The sequence below is a fragment of the Aquarana catesbeiana genome, linkage group LG06, assembly GCF_042186555.1.
Source record: "Aquarana catesbeiana isolate 2022-GZ linkage group LG06, ASM4218655v1, whole genome shotgun sequence".
NCBI classification, from domain to species: Eukaryota; Metazoa; Chordata; class Amphibia; order Anura; family Ranidae; genus Aquarana; species Aquarana catesbeiana.
Genome location: NC_133329.1, coordinates 383,511,804 through 383,530,145, shown reverse-complemented (window position 1 = coordinate 383,530,145; position 18,342 = coordinate 383,511,804). Strand labels below are relative to the sequence as shown.

The window sequence follows — 18,342 nt, the reverse complement described above, 5'->3', positions numbered from 1 at the left end:
ACGCGCAGTACGGTACAAGCACGGGACCCATCCCCTTCTACACCAACTTTCTTTTTAAACTAGGTCTCCTTGTGTCTCCTTAATTCAATTTTTTTCTGATTTTCCTCTTCTTTCTTTCTTCTCCTTTTGGACCTCTTGTTGTCCCTCTTTAATATCCATCACCTTATCTTTTATCTGTTGATGTAGTATTGACAGTGACTTATAGTACTTTGCACCGATCAGGAGTGCCTTACGAAAAACTTTTTGTGTAACAAGCTCTGTAGCAATGCCAAGGGCCTCCATATACACTCCCATGCATTTCAGGGGTTGTTGTTATTGGTTCTTGGTATTGCCTTCAGGTCTCTTATTTTTTGTTTGTAATTTTGCAATTATATCCTTATGTTATGGATTTATGATACCTGTGTTGTTTTCATCAGTGTGCTAATGTAGACATGTTACTGTTTGTCTATGCTGAGAGAAATAAAAATTTTGAACGTTAGAAAGTTCATGTGTACTAAAGGCAGGTGTCCCAATACTTTTGACAATATAGTATACATAGGTATCACCTACAGGATGAGGGCGCTGGCAGCTTTGAAGCCCCCGAATCCTCTTTTGTTTCCTGTATGTTCAGCCACTGAAAGTGTCATGTGAAAAAACAATTTTATTTTAGGCCACAAAAGTCCCTTCGTCTCCGAGGGAGATCTTTTCATCTATTTTGGTTCATTTCATGGGTCTTGTTAACATGTGTTAAAGACATCATTTTGGCACCTGTCAGCAGGAAACTTCAAAGCTATTTTTTCCTGTTTGTTATCTTTTGCTGATCTTTGAGAGGTTGAAGAATGTGGAAGTATCTTCTCTGGTTCAGCCCTCTGTCTTCACCTCCTCAATAGGCCACAAGCAGGCTGCGATTTTTACTGCAAGTACTCAGTAGCGTCACCATACAGTCAGCATGCAGCACGTTCAGTTTGTAATGATTGCCCGGGGACTATGCTGAGATCTGTGCGCATTACCATTAGAGTCTGGCTGAAGTTTATAAAGTGAATAAATACAGCTGGATAAAACAAAAAACTGTGTCTGTCTTCATTTCAGGCCGCAACTCTACAAAAATATGATTATTTTAAAGTGGGGTGATTCTTTTCTTTACCCATTGTACATTCATGCAGCCCTAAGCACCAGCTGCAACCCCCAAAAAAATGGATGCATTTGAGTATGTGTTCTGAAGTCAGGCTGTGTTTACATTTTGAGAACATGCGCAAAATTGCACTGTTGCGTGTTTGTGTATGCAGTATTCACCACATGCATGGGGCAGCCCACTGATTTCAATGGCCTGCTCTTACATACCACAAACGCAGTAAACTTGCTCATGTACCTTTATGTGCATTGAGCTTAGTGCGTTTTTTAACTAAGCGTTTTGCTGCTTTTGATCCTCATTTTTTGCACAATAAACACATATTTGTTAGTTTTTCTTTGAGGTGCCATTAACAATTAATAGCAACACAAGTGCAACTGGCATTTTTCTTGCGTTCTGTAATCGTTCGGTTATACACACATTCACAAGATGCTAAAGATTGACTACAGCCTCAGTGTTTGGGACTGTCGAAATTCATAGATAAAAAGATAAGATGCAACACTAACCCTCTCTGTAACCCTTACACTAAACCTCCCTGTGACCCTAACACTAATCCTCCTTGTAATCCTAACATTAACCTTTCCTGTACCCAAACCTCAACCCTCCCTATACCCCCAACTCTAACCCTACCTAACATTAACCCTTCCTTTACCCCCTCCCTGTATCCCCAGCACTAAACCTCACACTAACCTTTTCTGTAACCCAAAAGCCCTAACACTAATCCTCCCCGTAAATGTAGCACTAACCTTAACAATAACCCTACCTATAATCCTAACTTTCTGTCCCCCCTCCCTGTAACCCCAGCACTAAACCTCACACTAACCTTTCCAGTATCCCAAAAACCCTAACACTAACCCTCCCTGTAATCCTTACAATAACCCCCTCTGTAATCCAAACTCACCCCTCTCTTCCTGCCTTCCATGTGCCTTAGTGATCCTTCCTGCATTCCACGTGACATAGTGATCCTTCCTACCTTCCATGTGCCTTAGTGTCCCTTTTTTGCCTTCCATGTACCATAGTGATCTTTCCTGCCTTCCATGTACCATAGTGATCCTTCCTGCCTTCCATGTGCCATAGTGATGCTTCCTGCCTTCCGTGTTCTATAGTGATCCTTCCTGCCTTCCATGTGCCATTATGATCCTTCCATCCTGCCTTCCATGTGCTTTCGTAATCCTTCCTACCTTCCATGTACCATAGTAATCCTTCCTGGCTGCCATGTACCAAAGTGATCCTTCCTGCCTTCCATGTGTATAGTGATACTTCCTGCCTTCCATGTGCCATTATGATCCTTCTATCCTGCCTTCCGTGTGCTTTAGTAATCCTTCCTACCTTCCATGTACCATAGTAATCCTTCCTGGCTGCCATGTACCAAAGTGATCCTTCCTGCCTTCCATGTGCATAGTGATACTTCCTGCCTTCCATGTGGCATAGTGATCCTTCCTGCCTTCCATGTACCAAAGTGATCCTTCCTGCCTTCCATGTGCCATAATGATCCTTCCTGCCATCCATGTGCCATAGGGATCCTTCCTGACTTCCATGTGCCATAGTGATCCTTCCTGACTTCCATGTGCCATAGGGATCCTTCCTGACTTCCATGTGCCATAGTGATCCTTCCTGACTTCCATGTGCCATAGTGATCCTTCCTGACTTCCATGTGCCATAGTGATCCTTCCTGCCTTCCATGTGCCATAGTGATCCTTCCTGCCTTCCATGTGCCATAGTAAACCTTCCTGACTTCCATGTGCCATAGTGATCCTTCCTGCCTTCCATGTGCCATAGTGATCCTTCCTGACTTCCATGTGCCATAGTGATCCTTCCTGCCTTCCATGTGCCATAGTGATCCTTCCTGCCTTCCATGTGCCATAGTAAACCTTCCTGCCTTCTATGTGCCATAGTGATCCTTCCTCCCTTCCATGTGCCATAGTGATCCTTCCTGCCTTTAATATGACATAGTGGTCCTTCCTTCCCGCATTCCATGTACCATAGGGATCCCTCTTTCTTTCTTCTATATACCATAGTGATCCTTCCTTCCATGTAACAAGGATCCTCCCCTCTCTCCAATCTCTCTCCCTAAGGGTTAGTTCACACTGGGGACTCCAGCTTGTGGCACAGTAATCAAACCATATTTTATAGGTGCAAGGAAGCCCAGGTTGTGTTTAACCACACCCTTTAGGTCCTTCCTACGATAATGTTTAGCCACACCCACCTTTTGCTGTGGCATGCATAGCACGCCTATCTCCCTGAAATGTCCCTCATTCTCAAGTTCAAAAGATGGGAGGTATGCCTGTAACCCAAACACTAATTCTACCTGTAACCCCTCCTGTACCCTAACACCAAACCCCACAATTTTCCTCCCTAATATACACTTGACCCCTTGTCAAGTATATAAATTTATATAAATATAAATTTTGTTTGTGTACAGCGTTGCATAACTGTGCAATTACCAGTTAAAGCAGTGCAGTGCCAAATAGCAAAAAAATGGCCTGGTAATAAACGGGGGGGACTTTCCAGAGGTCAAGTGGTTATGTATGGGCCCCCTTAAAGTGGTTGTAAACCCTCACATATACCCAGTGAAGTGACCGGCCTCAGGTGTTACACAGAGATGAAACAAATCTCCCTACATAAGTTTTACCTGTTCATTGGCAGTCTTCTGTTCCCTACATCCATTCAAAGTCCAGAATTTATAAAGCCTGTCTGAGATGTCAGAAAACAGGGGGTGGAGAAATGAAGTTACACTCTGCAGAGCTCAGTGAGGAGTGTGAGGAGAGCTCTGAGAACTGATTGGGGGGAAGGGACACACCCCCCTCCCTTGACACAGGACATGAGAACAGAGCTGAGGCTGTCAATCACAGACTGTGTGTTGAAGCTCCCTCCCTGTCACCTTTTTTCTCTTGGTGTACACACTATAGAGGGATATGCTTTGTTCATGTAGCAAGGTCTCTGGCCTTGTCCAGTCTAATGAGAACTTCCCAAGCTAAATATAGCTGACATCCTCCTGTATGTGGTGGGTTGTGAGGCATAGTGGGTGCAAAGATGGTGAAAGTCATTGGGCGCCAGACACTTCTTGAATGTAAAAGAGGTTTTATTTCTCTTAATAGTCCTTTTTGTATTTTTGAAGGAAAGAGGGTTAGGGCCAGGACACCCTTAGGTAGTTGCAAATTCAATTGGCAGACTACGAGACTTCAGTAGGAGGACAGCCATGCAGGAAAAGGTCCCAGCAAGAAGCCACTTCTGCACGTGTAGGATTGCTGTCTCCTATGGTAACAGTCTTCAACAGTTCCTAACTCAAACATAACAGTCCTTTCAGCTTCACTACAACTGCCTCTTGTAGTTCTTCAACACTGAGCTCCCGGTCTCTCACTAGACCCTCTGATTGACTGACTCTGAATCCCGTGAGCTCCTCCAAGGTTTGCGCTGGTATCTCCCTCAAGCGTCTTGGTCCCTGACTTGACTCACAAGGCTGCTCTGCAAGCGCCTCCTCCGCTGGCTGGGTCCCTGACTTGATCACCGCCTGAAGTTTCCAGATTCTCCACCGTGCCCTTTCGGTGAAGATGTGGTTCCGATACTTTCTTCAGCTACTCACTGTGGTCCCTGGTAATAAGGTGGTTGGTCCCTTAGTGGTAACAGCTTCCCTTCTACCTCCGACCACGAAAGGTTCTCCGGCCGGCGGAACCGTCACCTCTGGTTGGATTGTAAGCCGCAATCCCAACCCTACAATGCTCTCTTACTTCTGGATAGGCCCTCACACAGCCTGGTAGCCAGATGTGCCCGGGACAGGTCCAATCTTTGGCCTAGCAGCCCGGGGCAGACAACACAGGTCCACTCAGACAGCCGTCCAGGTGGCACAGAACATAGATCACCTCACCTCACCCGAATATATAGGTCCTCCCAGCAGGCCAAGAGATCCAAAAAAACCCCTGCCCATTGGCTGAGATACCCCATATACCCATAACCTGACCTTGTGTTGCCCTTCTCATATCTAGTACCGCCAAGTACCCGGCCACCTAGTGGTAGAAGAGAAAATTGCAACAAGGCCAAACTTAGCGAGAAATAAATAAATCCCTACCAATTGACCAGGGTAACTACTCCTGGCAAGTAAATATGGAGCTCCCTGACTAAACGCCAGAGTGCCACAATCAGTAAGCTGAAATGGCAGTGGATGGAGGTGCTCACATGCCATGGTCACTATGTTTCACTTCATATCTGCAGCAAAAATGATCCGGCATGTCGTGTAAGGCAGGCAGCAAGCCCACTGATAGCGTCCTAATCAAGCGAATGAGAAAGCACTGCAATCACTCCGCAACTGTGTGCAATGCATGTGGTTGCAGCGCAGTTGCGCAACAATTATGGGGTTAAAACAGGCGGGGCATGGGGGGCTTCACATCACCTCCTCCCCTCCTTGTCAAAAGGCTATGAACAGCGATTAAAACACAGATCTCTTTTCTGAGAAAAGGCTGTTTAGATACAGGTCTAACCCTAGACTGATGGTGGCCATTCAATCTTCTTACCCAATCGATGTGCGATTCAATCACAACAATTGAATCGATAAACAATCAAATCAATAAACAATCGAACAAACATAACTTCCCTTCTGATTGGATACTCAATCAATTGATCAAAATCAATCGGTCAATCTATCAAAATCCACTTCTTCGTGTGTGTCATATAAATTTAATTGATTGTCAACTAAGGATCGATTGGAAGAGAAATTGATCATTCAAAGAGTCTATGGCCACCATAAGGATTCAGTTCAGTTGATAATCCCTCAGCCTTATCGATCATGCGATCGGATCTTCTGACCGCCGTCTCGCATCTATGGCTATTCTTCCAAGAGCTGTGTGTATAGATGGTTATCAAACATATGATCCTCCGATTTTATTATCCAATTGATGTGCGATTCGATCAAAATGATCAAATCAGCTTAATTTCCCTTCTGATCAGCCGATTAAATTGACCAGGACAGAAAATGATTGATAATTTTTGCATCAATTGGCAGCACTGAGATCATGAATTTGGTAATCTTTCACTGGAACAGATTGTGAGAATGCATGGTTCAAACAGAGATGCGATCGATAACTTGCAACCGTATTGAAATCTGCTTCCCCATGTGTGGCATATCGATTGAAAGTGTTGCACACTATGGATCGATTATTCATATCAGCAGAGATTGATCAAAAAAGAAATCGGTCATTTATCAAAGCGTCTATGGCCACCATAAGGGTTCTGTTCAGTCGATAAATGCTCAGCCTTATCGATCGCTCACAATTAATTCAAGATTCTCATGCCTATGGCCAGCCTTCCAAGAGCTATCGATGGTTATTTATCAAGCATGTGATCCTCCGATGTTCTTATCTAAACAATATGCGATTCGATCAAAATGATCGAATCGACAAGCAATTGAATAGGCATGACTTCCGTTCTGGTCACTCGATTGACCAAGGTGGTAAAATAATTGATCGATTTCACATTGAGATGCTTTGGTCATAATTTCGGTCATCTTTAATTCAATCAATGAGATGCATAGTGAAAACAGAGATGTGATTGATAACTCGCGATCAATCAATCGAAATACACTTCCCATGTGTGGCATATCAGTTGAATGGGTTGTCAACTAAAGATCGATTGGAAAATATATCAATCATTTATCGAAGCATCTATGGCCACCATAAGGGTTCTGTTTAGTCGATAATCTCTCAGCCTTATCGATCAAGCGCATTTAATTCACAGGCAATTTTTTTTAACCTGGGAGCCTATGTAACACGTTCACATCAATGCATTTTTGTGTCTCTGCGTTTTTGGAAAGGGTCGGAGACTTTTTTTTCAGTAAAATGCAGTGTTTTGCATGTAATAGACTTCATTGGACCCGGATCCAAAACACAAGTACCGCGGTTTTACATCGATTTTACTGCGATTTTGCTGCAATTTGCAATTTGTGTTTTTTTTTTCTAAATTTACTGTATATAGCTGGTTGCTAAGGAGGGGGTCAGGAAACTGGCTGCCGCGTCCTTAACAACCGATGAGTCATCAGCTGTCAGTGGGCTTCCCCGCTGACAGCTGAATGTAAAAAAACAAATAAAAATTGCCAGCTAAAAAAAAAAAGAATCACGAAAAAAACGGCGTGGGATCCCCCCTATGACCACGCCAGACTCTTCGGTCTGGTATTTGGAGGGAACGCCCCCATGCCAAGATTTTTTTTTAAATGGCGTGGGGCTCCCCCCTCCCAAAATCCATACCAGACCTTTATCTGAGCATGCAGCCCAGTAGGTCAGGAAAGGGCAGGGATGAGCGAGCGCCCCCCCCCCCCAAACCATACCAGACCGCATGCCCACAACATGGGGGGTGGGTGCTTTGGGGCGGCTCTGCGCCCCCCCCCACCCCAAAGCACCTTGCCCCCATGTTGATGGGGACAAAGGCCTCTTCCCGACAACCCTGGCCGCTGATTGTCGGGGTCTGTGGTCGGGGGGGCTTATCGGAATCTGGAAACCCCCTTTAACAAGGGGACCCCCTCCGCCCCCCCCCCCCATGTGAATGGGTATCGGGTACCCCTACCCATTCAACAAAAAAGCAGTGAAATGTAAAAAAAACAAGAGACGGTTTTTGACAAGTCCTTTATTAAAAAGGACCCAAAGCACCCCCTCCACCCCCACCCATGCGGCCTGGTATGGTTCGGGGGGGCGCTAGCTCACCCATTCCCTTTCCTGACCTACCGGGCTGCATGCTCAGATAAGGGCCTGGTTTGAATTTTGGGGAGGACCCTACCCCACTTTTTTTTTAAATGTTGGCATGGGGGTGCCCCCTCCGAATCCATACAAGACCGTAGGGTCTGGTATTGTCTTTTGGGCGGTGACCCCACGCCGTTTTTTTTTTGTGAATTTTTTTTAGCCGCCAATTTTTGTTTTTACATTCAGCTGTCAGTGGGGAAGCCCGCTGATGACTCATCGGTTGTTAAGGACGTGGTCCCAACCCGCTCCTTAGCAACCAGCTATATACAGTGAAGGTAAAAAAAAACCCCACAAATCGCAAAACGCAAATCACGGCAAAATGGCGAAAAAAATTGCGGTAAAAATGCGGTTTCAAAAATGCAGAAAGCACAGCAAAAAGCACTGCAGAAATGTTCAAAAGCAACATAGCATAGATGTGACTGGAGCCTGAGAGCTGCGAGTTATAGATAGCTATTTATCGAACATCAGATCCTCCAATGTTGTTATCTGATCAATGTGCAATTCAATCAAACAAAGTAGTTCCCTTCCGATCAGTCGATCAACTAAGATAAAAAAATATTGATAATTTTTTCATCAATCTACAGCACTGAGATGTTTTGGTCATGAATCTGAACATCTTTCAATTAATTAAATGATGAGATTCATGGGATCAATAACTTGTGATCAGTCGATCGAAATCCACATAGGTTGTACACTATAGATTGATTATTGCTATCGGGAGAGATCAATCAGAAAAGAAATTGATCATTTATCGATGCGTCTATGACCACCATCAAGGTACATAAACGCTCAGCCTTATCGATCAACCGCATTTAATTCGCAATCATATCTTCGGAAACGCCGTCTTGCATCTATGGCCAGCCTCCCAGGAGCTGTGTGTTATCAATAGCTATTTATCAAATGTCTGATCCTCCAATGTTATTATCTGATCAATGTGCAATTCAATCAAACAATTAAATAGGCAGTGGTTCCTTTCTGATCAGTTGAAAAAATATTGATCGTTTTTTGCATCAATCTGCAGCACTGAGATGCTTTGGTCATGAATCTGATCATCTTTCAATCAATTAAATTATGAGATTCATGGGATCAATAACTTGCGATCAGTCGATCGACATCCACTTCTACGTGTGTGGCATATAAATGAAAAGGGTTGTACTCTATAGATCAATTATTGGTATTGGGAGAGATCAATCAGAAAAGAAGTCGATCATTTATCGGAGCGTCTATGGCCACCATAAGGCTCGGTTCACACCTATGCATGTTGCTTTTGAGGGTTTCTGAAGTGCTTTTTGCGTTTTGATTTGCGTTTTTTTAAATTTTTTTGGGCAAATTTGTTGTTGGGCAGAATAAAAACCGTAAATCGTGGCAAAAACGCACTACAGGCTTTTCTGCGGCTTCTCCGTTGAAGTCTATTGAACCAAAAACGCAAACAAAGCAGCGTTTTGCATTTAAAAAAAAAAAGTCCCTGACCCTTTCCAAAAATCGCAGAGGCACAAAAATGCATTGATGTGAACGTGTTCCATAGGATTCCCAAGTTAAAAATAATGTCCTGCGTTTCTGCATGTAAAAACGCATTGGTGTGACTGGAGCCTGAGGGTACATAAACGCTCAGCGTTATCGATCGTTCGCATTTAATTCACGATCGAATCTTCTGACCACGTCTATGGCCGGCCTGCCCAGAGCTGTGCTTATCAATGGTTATTTATGAAGCATGTGGTCCTCCAGCACAATGAAGGCTGGTGTCAGTTCTTTGTGCCTGTAGAACACATTGGGTGCTGCACAGAAGCCTCGTCTGGGAGGGGATCTGACACGGCGAGGCTCGGCCTCCATAGGAGGAGTTGTCTGGGAGCAGCTGAGTTCAGTTAAAAACCTGCTCAATGCAGGATGACTGAGTCACAAGGAGATGTGAGAGTGTCTGGGAGCATTGCAGTCAAGGCTGCGGCTGCCCATTGAGGTGGGATGCCCATCTATCTGCCCTCAATTCACCCCTCTTATTAGGAACAAAGGACCCCAAAGGGGCCAGGAGACACTTATCTACCTCTGTTGAGTTGTCCTCTTTATCAAGCCTGTGATGCTCAATGATCTGTATTGTATAAGGACCCCCCCCTTCCCCTTGTCACTGCTCGCTGACTACAATACAGCCTACACCGGGATCCAGGAATAGGCTTCTAGCCGGATTGTGGTGACCCTTCATCACCTGTTTACGCTCTGCACGGGGAGTTATCTACGATTCGTCCATTGCGCTGTGCCGGATTTTTAGAAACTGGAGTTGATACGGCTCTGCCTTGGGAGATCCTTGGGAATCTAAAACCTGGATAGCATACTGGCCAAAACATGGATGACTATTACCCAGAGGTAAGTGGGATGGAATGTTGGTACTCCAATTGGTGGTAGTTTTTGTTTTCCAGTTGATGGTAACGTCTTTGTTTTCACCGGAATCTTTTCCACAACACTCCATAAGTCAGATGCTAAGAGCCAAGTGGCCAATGCATCTAAAAAAAAACAACTGCTGGTTTAGAATTTTTGTTTGAGCTCTTTCTTTTTTAAAAAATTGCTTTCTGAACCCGTCAACAAAAGGCTGTATAGTGGTTGAGGAGCAAAACACATGCCCCACAGGGGAGCTGAATAGGTTCAGGTTCCACCCAGGTGTTGGGGTGGCCTCCATCCAAAGCTTGGCTTGCAGGTATTTTTTTTCTTTGTTCCTCAATAAGTTTGGCAGCAATTTGTCCACCTCTGTAGATGGGTTAGGTGTCCTGCATAAAACAGTATAGCTATGTGAACCTGACACGGAGCTTGTTGTGAAATTTTCCAGCATGCTGGTAAGTTTTCCTTTATCTGATTAGGTGATTTGCATCTTTCGTCAAGACAAAAGAGAATGGTTTATTTGTTCACATATTATTTTGCTTGCTGTATTAATTTTTAGTGTTTGAAATAAGATCACCTTCCAAACTTATCTTTGGCCACCCTAAACAATGTAGGGGTTACTGGCAGAACAGGGGTCTTGAGTTTGATTCCCAGCAGGCATAAAAGGCTAGGTTTTCATGTTCTCTCCATGGATTTATTTGGGTTCCTCTTGCACATCAGGGTTATGCTGGATGGAACATGGGTTGTATCATCTACCCATAGCCCTCATTCTCCTGGCTGCCGTCACAGATTGAGTTGAGTTGCCGCTTTTGAGGGAGCTCTGAATGAAGGGCTCACCATGACACTTTGGACGCAAGTCCCACGTGTGCTCTATTGCCCATCATGTGCATGCGTACAATATCTACTCTTGAGGCACTGGTAGACATTGAGCAATGATCTGTGGTGGGTGGCCACCAGAGCCAGCCAGACTCTTGCATTAAAGGTGGGGGGCAATCATTTGGCCAGGTAAGGCTAATGTCTGAAGAATCTCTAGTACTGATCCAACAATGTCTTCATGGGCTGGTGAGCCAAGGAGCAACGTCATGGGTGATGGTAACAACGGTTTCATGGGATGGTGAGCCAAAGACCGATGCCATAGGTGGTGGCAGGTTGGATCTGGTGCCAGCTTATCAGAGAAGGCATGGGACGGATGTTTTGGGGGTCATGTCATACGAGCCATCCTGACGCTGGTGGATCATTGGGACTTGACCCTTAAGACCACCTGTCCCAGTTGTCATGGCCTTCCCTGGTAAGCCGGTGGCTGTGTCCCATTATCTGTCCCACCTGCCTCCTTTTATTGTGCTTTTCAGTTTAATAGAATGGCCTGCCAAGAGCTTGCATAGTGGGCAGTCCAGCCTACATAATTGACATCCTTTTATAGTTGCTGATCTGCTGCATATATTCTTAATAACTACAAGCCCTCCTAAGACGGGCAGGGTATGGTGGTCCATGTAGTTCCTTAGCAGCTGGGGGACACAACTCCCCTAAGGGGGTTAATGTGAATGGCTTTTTAGTCCATGTGAACCTTTGCTGACTCTTTATAAATGAATAAGATGCGACTCAGAGAGTCAGGAACCCGATGCCACACCCTGGATCCCACGCCGGACACTGCAGAGGTCACCTGTGTGCTGAACGTCAATGAACTGCAATAAGATTCTCTCAGACTGCATTGCAGGACCGATGACTTTGTCTCGCGTCCTGGAAAGTCTTGTAGGGAAAAAAAAAAAAAACTTTGTGCTTCTAATCAGAGCAGTGATGCAACCCCATGGCAACCAGGGATGTAGGTAACTGAAATCAGGTTGCTATGGGCAACTGCAGTTATAGCACAATTATTGCATTCTGCAGAAATGGGGATGGAGGTCATAAGGTCAGCAGTGATCTTGGGCAAACGGAACAAAGGGGAACCTTATGTGAGTAATGCCCCTCTCGTGCCTATCGCACTCCGACATGAAGGAGAAGGAAACGTTTTGAAATAGTTGTGGTTCCTGTCACCTCTCCACCTTTTGGGGGTGTGAAAGTGGAGCACGAGGATGTTCAGGGTGTAGTAGGAAACATCAGAAGGAGAGGCTGTTTCTCCTTTTTTAGCTTTTCGGTGCAGTATGTGAGACTGAAGGGGAAATTTGGTTGCTGTAGGCAACAACAACGGTTACTTTTGTCCTTGAAGTTTGCACAAATTAGTCATCGGGGGTCTGCTGAAGGTAATGTGCCTTTTTTAAAGCTGAAATCCACCCTTGCAGTGCCCCCCTCCGGTGCTGCAAGGGTTGAATGCTCGTTTAGTTCAGGGGTGCACCTTCTTTCTGGCTCCAGCAAGGGTCCTTCAATCTGTGTGACCCATTAACTGCAACGTCCTCTCTAAGCACCTTTGGGCCACGTTCGCAAGCTTGCCTCCTCATGTACAGTAAAGCCCCATCTACACCTAGCGTAGCTGGAACCCCTATTCATGTGTGCTCTTCTCTTTTTTTTTTTTTTTCTGTTTGTTTTGGTAAGTATTGTGTGTTGTTGCACATAGGGCAGCATTTTCACTTGATTGGGTTGCCCTATGTGCGACAAATGCGCCAAAGAAGCTCTAGAACCTTTTGGCCTCATGCACACGGGATGTTTAGTTTCTTATTCTTCCTCTGGACGCCTTTTGCTTCAAGCGCAGCTTACACACGCCTAAAGCCATGTTTTTCCAATGCATTTAGGCACATCAAGCATTTGGCCGTTCATTCATTACATTGACCAGAATATTAGTTCTGACCATTGGAATGAATGAATGCTCAAGCACTTAAGGTGCCTAGCTTTAGGCGCGCTTACAGGCGTTTAGGTACGTTTCACGTTTTTTCTGCTGAAATACTCCTCTCCTGAACGCGCAAATTATGCTTCCTTTTTTTTTTTTTTCTGCCTCTAAATGCCCATAAATGACTGTGTGCATGAACACATTGGCTAAGAGGCAGGAGAAAATAAAGCACTTGTAAAAACTGCATTTTTGATGCCCGGTCGGTATGAGCTGCATTGAGCGTCTAACTGTGATTGGGGCGCCTTTAACATCTAATGTTTACTTTTACAATTCTGCGCACGTTCTGGAAACGCGCAGGTGTGAATGCAGCCGGGATCCCACAGAGGGACCACTCACAGCCCAGAACTCGCAGACAACGCTGGAGCTAGAAATGGGGTAAGCGACACTACTTATTCATGCGCTCCTAAACTAAGACGGACCATAGATGATGTGATTTTCTTTCCTGTAACCATGGGTTGCAGGAAAAAAAATCACTTGATTTCCCCCATCAACACCTGAATGTCGCCCCCCCCAACCCCCCCCCGCCAGGCCATTTTGAAAGCGCAGCACAATTCGCGTGTGCGCAGTAGAGAACTGGCGTCAGTCCTGGGTTCCCTTAGATGCAATGGCAGCACCCTATTATTAAAAGTCATCAGCTACAGTATTTATAGCTGCTGACTTTTAATTTTTTTTTCTGAAGGAGGCTGCAGCAGTCCCCTGTAATAGACAAAGCTAAGGCCCCAATAATACTTTGCGTTTTTTTTTTTTTTTTTTTTTGTATTTTGTGAGTTTTTAAATGGGCTGCCCTATTCACAACAAACATACCAAAGAAGCTAAGAAGCTTTCGCACCTTTTCAGGAGAGAAGCGTCACTTCTCTTTTTTTTTTTAAACCCGCATTTTGGCGAAATGCAGGTTAAAAACACACCTGCTAACCATGTTCAGATGCCATTAACAATTCAATGGCACCACAAATGCGACATGCGTATGCAGTGTTTTCTGTGCGTTTTTGTCGCACATTCAGGAAACGCGACAGGTTTTGAGGCCTTACTCACATATCTCTTTGGTGGGTGGTGAGTACAATCTTCATTTTTCTTCATTCACTCAGTCGTTCCTCCCAGCAACCACTACATCTCTATGGGACACATCAGTCCCTACAGGAAGCAGTAGTGTGTGGAGAACAACACAGGAGACCAGCTACTCAGCACACCTGGAAGTATAGGATGGCGGTGGCGATCCGAGCTGCAAGAGAACAAAGATCTCTCTCATTGCCCATTCATGCCATTTTGACATCTTTTACTACAGTGATGGAGAAGTGACAGGGTCACTTTAAATTACTGGCATAATATGCAATATCCTTCTCTGTAAGATCCATTTTAAAAAAAGTTTAGGGGGAGGGGGAATAAATAAAAAAGGCCATGGAGTGCTCATAAATAGTAAGAAATAAAACACACCACATAACTAGCAAAAGCCAATCTAATTAATAATTTTCCCTTAAGGCCCATATAAACTAACACGTTGCGGTATCTTAAGTTGACTATTTTTAATCCTTTATGCTGCTAGCATTAGTAAATCAATAGGAAGGTATATTAGATTTACTTGTGTTTTTAAACTTTCTTCCAAATCACCCCCCCCCCCCCCCCTTTTTATTCTTATAATTTTTTTTTTTTTTTTTTTTACTTACATTTCTTCAGTTACTTCCTGGTTTCTGGCCTGGGTCATACATCCTAGGAGTCTTCAGGAGGGGAGGAGGAGTTTTCTCAGCTAAGCACACTCTTCTGCCTGTGTTCCGTCAGAATCGGTGACCCATCAGATCTGCTACTGGATGTGACGTTCTGTCACAGTCATCTTGGTACACCCCGCACTCGTCCGCAGTAAGCTTTCCATCAGAAGGCGGCAAGCAGACTTTTTTTTTTTTTTTTTTTACACTTATTTTTACCAGTAATCCGTCTGACTATTTTAATGTTGAATTTTAAAAGCAGTGCTCTTCTGTCAGATTAGTAATACATGTGAGATGAGCAGGCTTGCCGCTGCTTTTAAAATTCAACATCAAAACAGTCAGACATATTTCTAAATGCTGTATTTCACCATATAAGCTCCGTTTACTGGTAAAAATAAGTGTGAAATGCCAGACTCCGCCTTTTGACTGCAGGCTTACTGCGGACGAGTGCGGGGTGTACCAAGATGTCCATGATGGAACGTCACTTCCGTTACCAGATCTGACGAGTCTCCCAATCTGACGGAACACCTGCGTGCCTGAGCTAAGGGCAGATGGATTCCAGGAAGTAAATGCTACATGAATCATCTGCCCTTACTCAAGATGGCCACACCCAGAATAATTAAAAGTGATTTGCAAAATAAAGCATTGAGATGTGGATGGATGGGGGAGTTTGCTTTGATTATTAAAAGTGGATTAAAGCGGAGTTCCAGCCTGTTAAGTCAGCAGCTATAAATACAGTAGCTGCTGAATTTCAATAGAGGGACACTTGCCTTTCCAGGGATTCCGTGATGTCGGCTTCGGGTGCAGGCGCCGGCATCTTCACTAAGGGAAACAGGAAGTGAAGCCTTTCCTACTGTGCATGCGGGAGTAGAGCTGTGCTTTCTGAATGGTCTCGCTGTCTTCTGGGACGTGTGTGTGCGATCTTACCTGGAAGTGGGAGCAGGTACCTGGTCTTGACAGGTATTTGTCTCGTCCCCCCCACCCCCCACCAAAAAGTGCTAAACGTGGCAGTGGAAGGACGGCGGGGGAGGGTGCAAGCTCCGCTTTAAGTAGCAATTTTTGGTTTGTGGTGCTCGGATGCAGTGTGGTTCGGCTGTAAGCATTATCACACGCATTACTGTGTTGCTGTGCCCTTCATTTCAAATGACCCTGCAATGCCACACGTCTGTGCTGTAATGTACCATGTAGCACAATGGTTGTGTTGCACTTGATGACTGCATCCAGTTTTCGGTGAGTTCGGTGTGCATCAGCAACCCATTCATTTCCACAGGCTGACTTTACGCAACGCGCAGAATTGCACCACAAAGTAGTGATCCCATTCTGAGCCAAACAACCACCTAGGTATGGAAACCACTGAGTGCTGGGGATGAGGGCCCCACGTTATCTAACAAAGGGCCACAGGTTGGGCACAAGGTGTTCCTACACTCCGTAGAGCAGCATTTCACCAAAAAAAAAAAAAAAAAAAAAAAAAAAAAGCAAAATCTTTATGCACCCCACTCTAATGCCCCGTACACACGGTCGGATTTTCCGACAGAAAATGTGTGATAGGACCTTGTTGTCGGAAATTCCGACCGTGTGTGGGCTCCATCACACATTTTCCATCGGATTTTCCGACACACAAAGTTTGAGAGCAGGCTATAAAATTTTCCGACAACAAAATCCGTTGTCGGAAATTCCGATCAAATCCGATGCACAAAGTGCCACGCGTGCTCAGAATAAATAAAGAGATGAAAGCTATTGGCCACTGCCCCGTTTATAGTCCCGACGTACGTGTTTTACGTCACTGCATTCAGAACGATCGGATTTTCAACTTTGTGTGACCGTGTGTATGCAAGACAAGTTTGAGCCAACATCCGTAGGAAAAAATTCATGGATTTTGTTGTCGGAATGTCCGAACAAAGTCCGACCGTGTGTACGGGGCATGACGTGTACAGTATGTGAATGTTACTTATCAATGGGAAACCTGAGTCTGGGACGATGCACACAACCAACATGAAGAAAGACATTAACTTCACATCAGAGGTTCCCCTTCATGGCAGAGGGCAGGAGGTGGACTTCTGTCTTCTTCTGAATGCTGGGGGTGGCCCTACTTGCTGCCTGTGCTGGATCAGTCATGTATTGCCGTGGTGTGGACGAGACAGCTGTCACTACCATAGCAATGAATGACACCGTGCATCCTGGCCCTAGAGCATCATTGGCGGTTATGATGCTGCCTGCCCCATGGCAACTTCTGATGCTGATCCAGAGAAAATTGCATACTGTGCTTGCAGCACCCTGGGGGATCCCTGTTCCCCCCCCCCCCCCCACCCCGGCTGAGAAACACTTCTATAGAACAACCATGGCAAGTTGGGCGGCACAGTGGTGTAGTGGGTAGCACTACCTGCCTGGAGTTTGCGTGTTCTTCCTGTGCCTGCGTGGGTTTCCTCCCACACTCCAAAGACATGCTGGTAGATTAATTGGATCCTGTCTAAATTGGCCCTAATATGTATGAATGTGAGTTAGGGACATTAGATTGTAAGCTCCTTGAGGGTAGGGACTGATGTGAATGTGCAATGTATATGTAAAGCGCTGTGTAAATTGACGGCGCTATATAAGTACCTGAAATAAGTTGTCGTCTTCTACTCTATACAGCACTGCTGAGCTTGTTCTTGATACAAATATACAGTATCTAACACAAGTGAGTACACCCCTCACATTTTTGTAAATATTTTCTTCTATCTTTTCATGTGACAACACTGAAGAAATGACACTTGTCTACAATGTAAAGTAGTGAGTGTACAGCTTGTATAACAGTGTCAATTTGCTGCTCCGTGATGTCGTCATGGAGGAGTAGAAGAGGACTCCAGTGCCAACCTGTGAAGCTCTGGTGAACTCCATGACCAAGAGGGTTAAAGAGGGAGTCCACCTAAAAAAAAAAAAAAAAAAAAAAAAAAAAAAAATATATATATGAAAAGCCAGCAGCTACAAATACTGCAGCTGCTGACTTTTAATAAATGGCCACTTACCTGTCCCAGGGTCCAGCGATGTCGGCAGCCAACACTGGTCACTCTCTCGGCAGCTGCCACCGCCATCCTAGGTGAGGGAATCAGGAAGTGAAGTGTTGCGGCTTAACTTCCCGGTTCCCTACTGCGCATGCGCGAGTCGCGCTGCGCGTCATAACTGGTCCCCGCTATCTCCTGGGACCTGTGTGTTTCCCAGGAGACAGCGCGGAGGGACAGGAAGAGGCATAGACTCCCGTGGGTGCAAATACCTGTCTTAGACAGGTATCTGCACCCCCCCTCCCCCCTGAAAGGTGCCAAATGTGACACCGGAGGGGGGGAGGGTTCCGAAGTTCCATTTTTGTGTGGAACTCTGCTTTAAGGCAGTGCTGGAAAATAATGGTGGCCACACAAAATATTTACACTTTGGGCCCAATTTGGACATTTTCACTTAGGGGTGTACTCTTTTTTGTTGCCAGCGGTTTAGACATTAATGGCTGTGTTGAGTTATTTTGAGGGGACAGCAAATTTACACTGTTATACAAGCTGTACACTCACTACTTTACATCTCTTAGATTGTAAGCTCTAAGGAGCAGGGCCCTCTGATTCCTACTGTATCAAATTGTATTGTATTTGTACTGTTTACCCTCAAGTT

The 18,342-nt window shown here is 45.0% G+C and overlaps 1 protein-coding gene across 1 annotated transcript in view; it reads left to right on the top strand.

Annotated features, from left to right (window-relative positions):
• Positions 1 to 9,703: 9,703 nt before the first annotated feature.
• The window catches only part of LOC141147136 (unconventional myosin-X-like), a gene marked incomplete in the record, with an annotated part of 218,020 nt that continues 209,381 nt past the window's right edge, over positions 9,704 to 18,342 (top strand). The window contains 1 exon segment of the mRNA XM_073634265.1: positions 9,704 to 10,185. Coding sequence (XP_073490366.1) covers positions 10,165 to 10,185 — 21 coding nt within the window.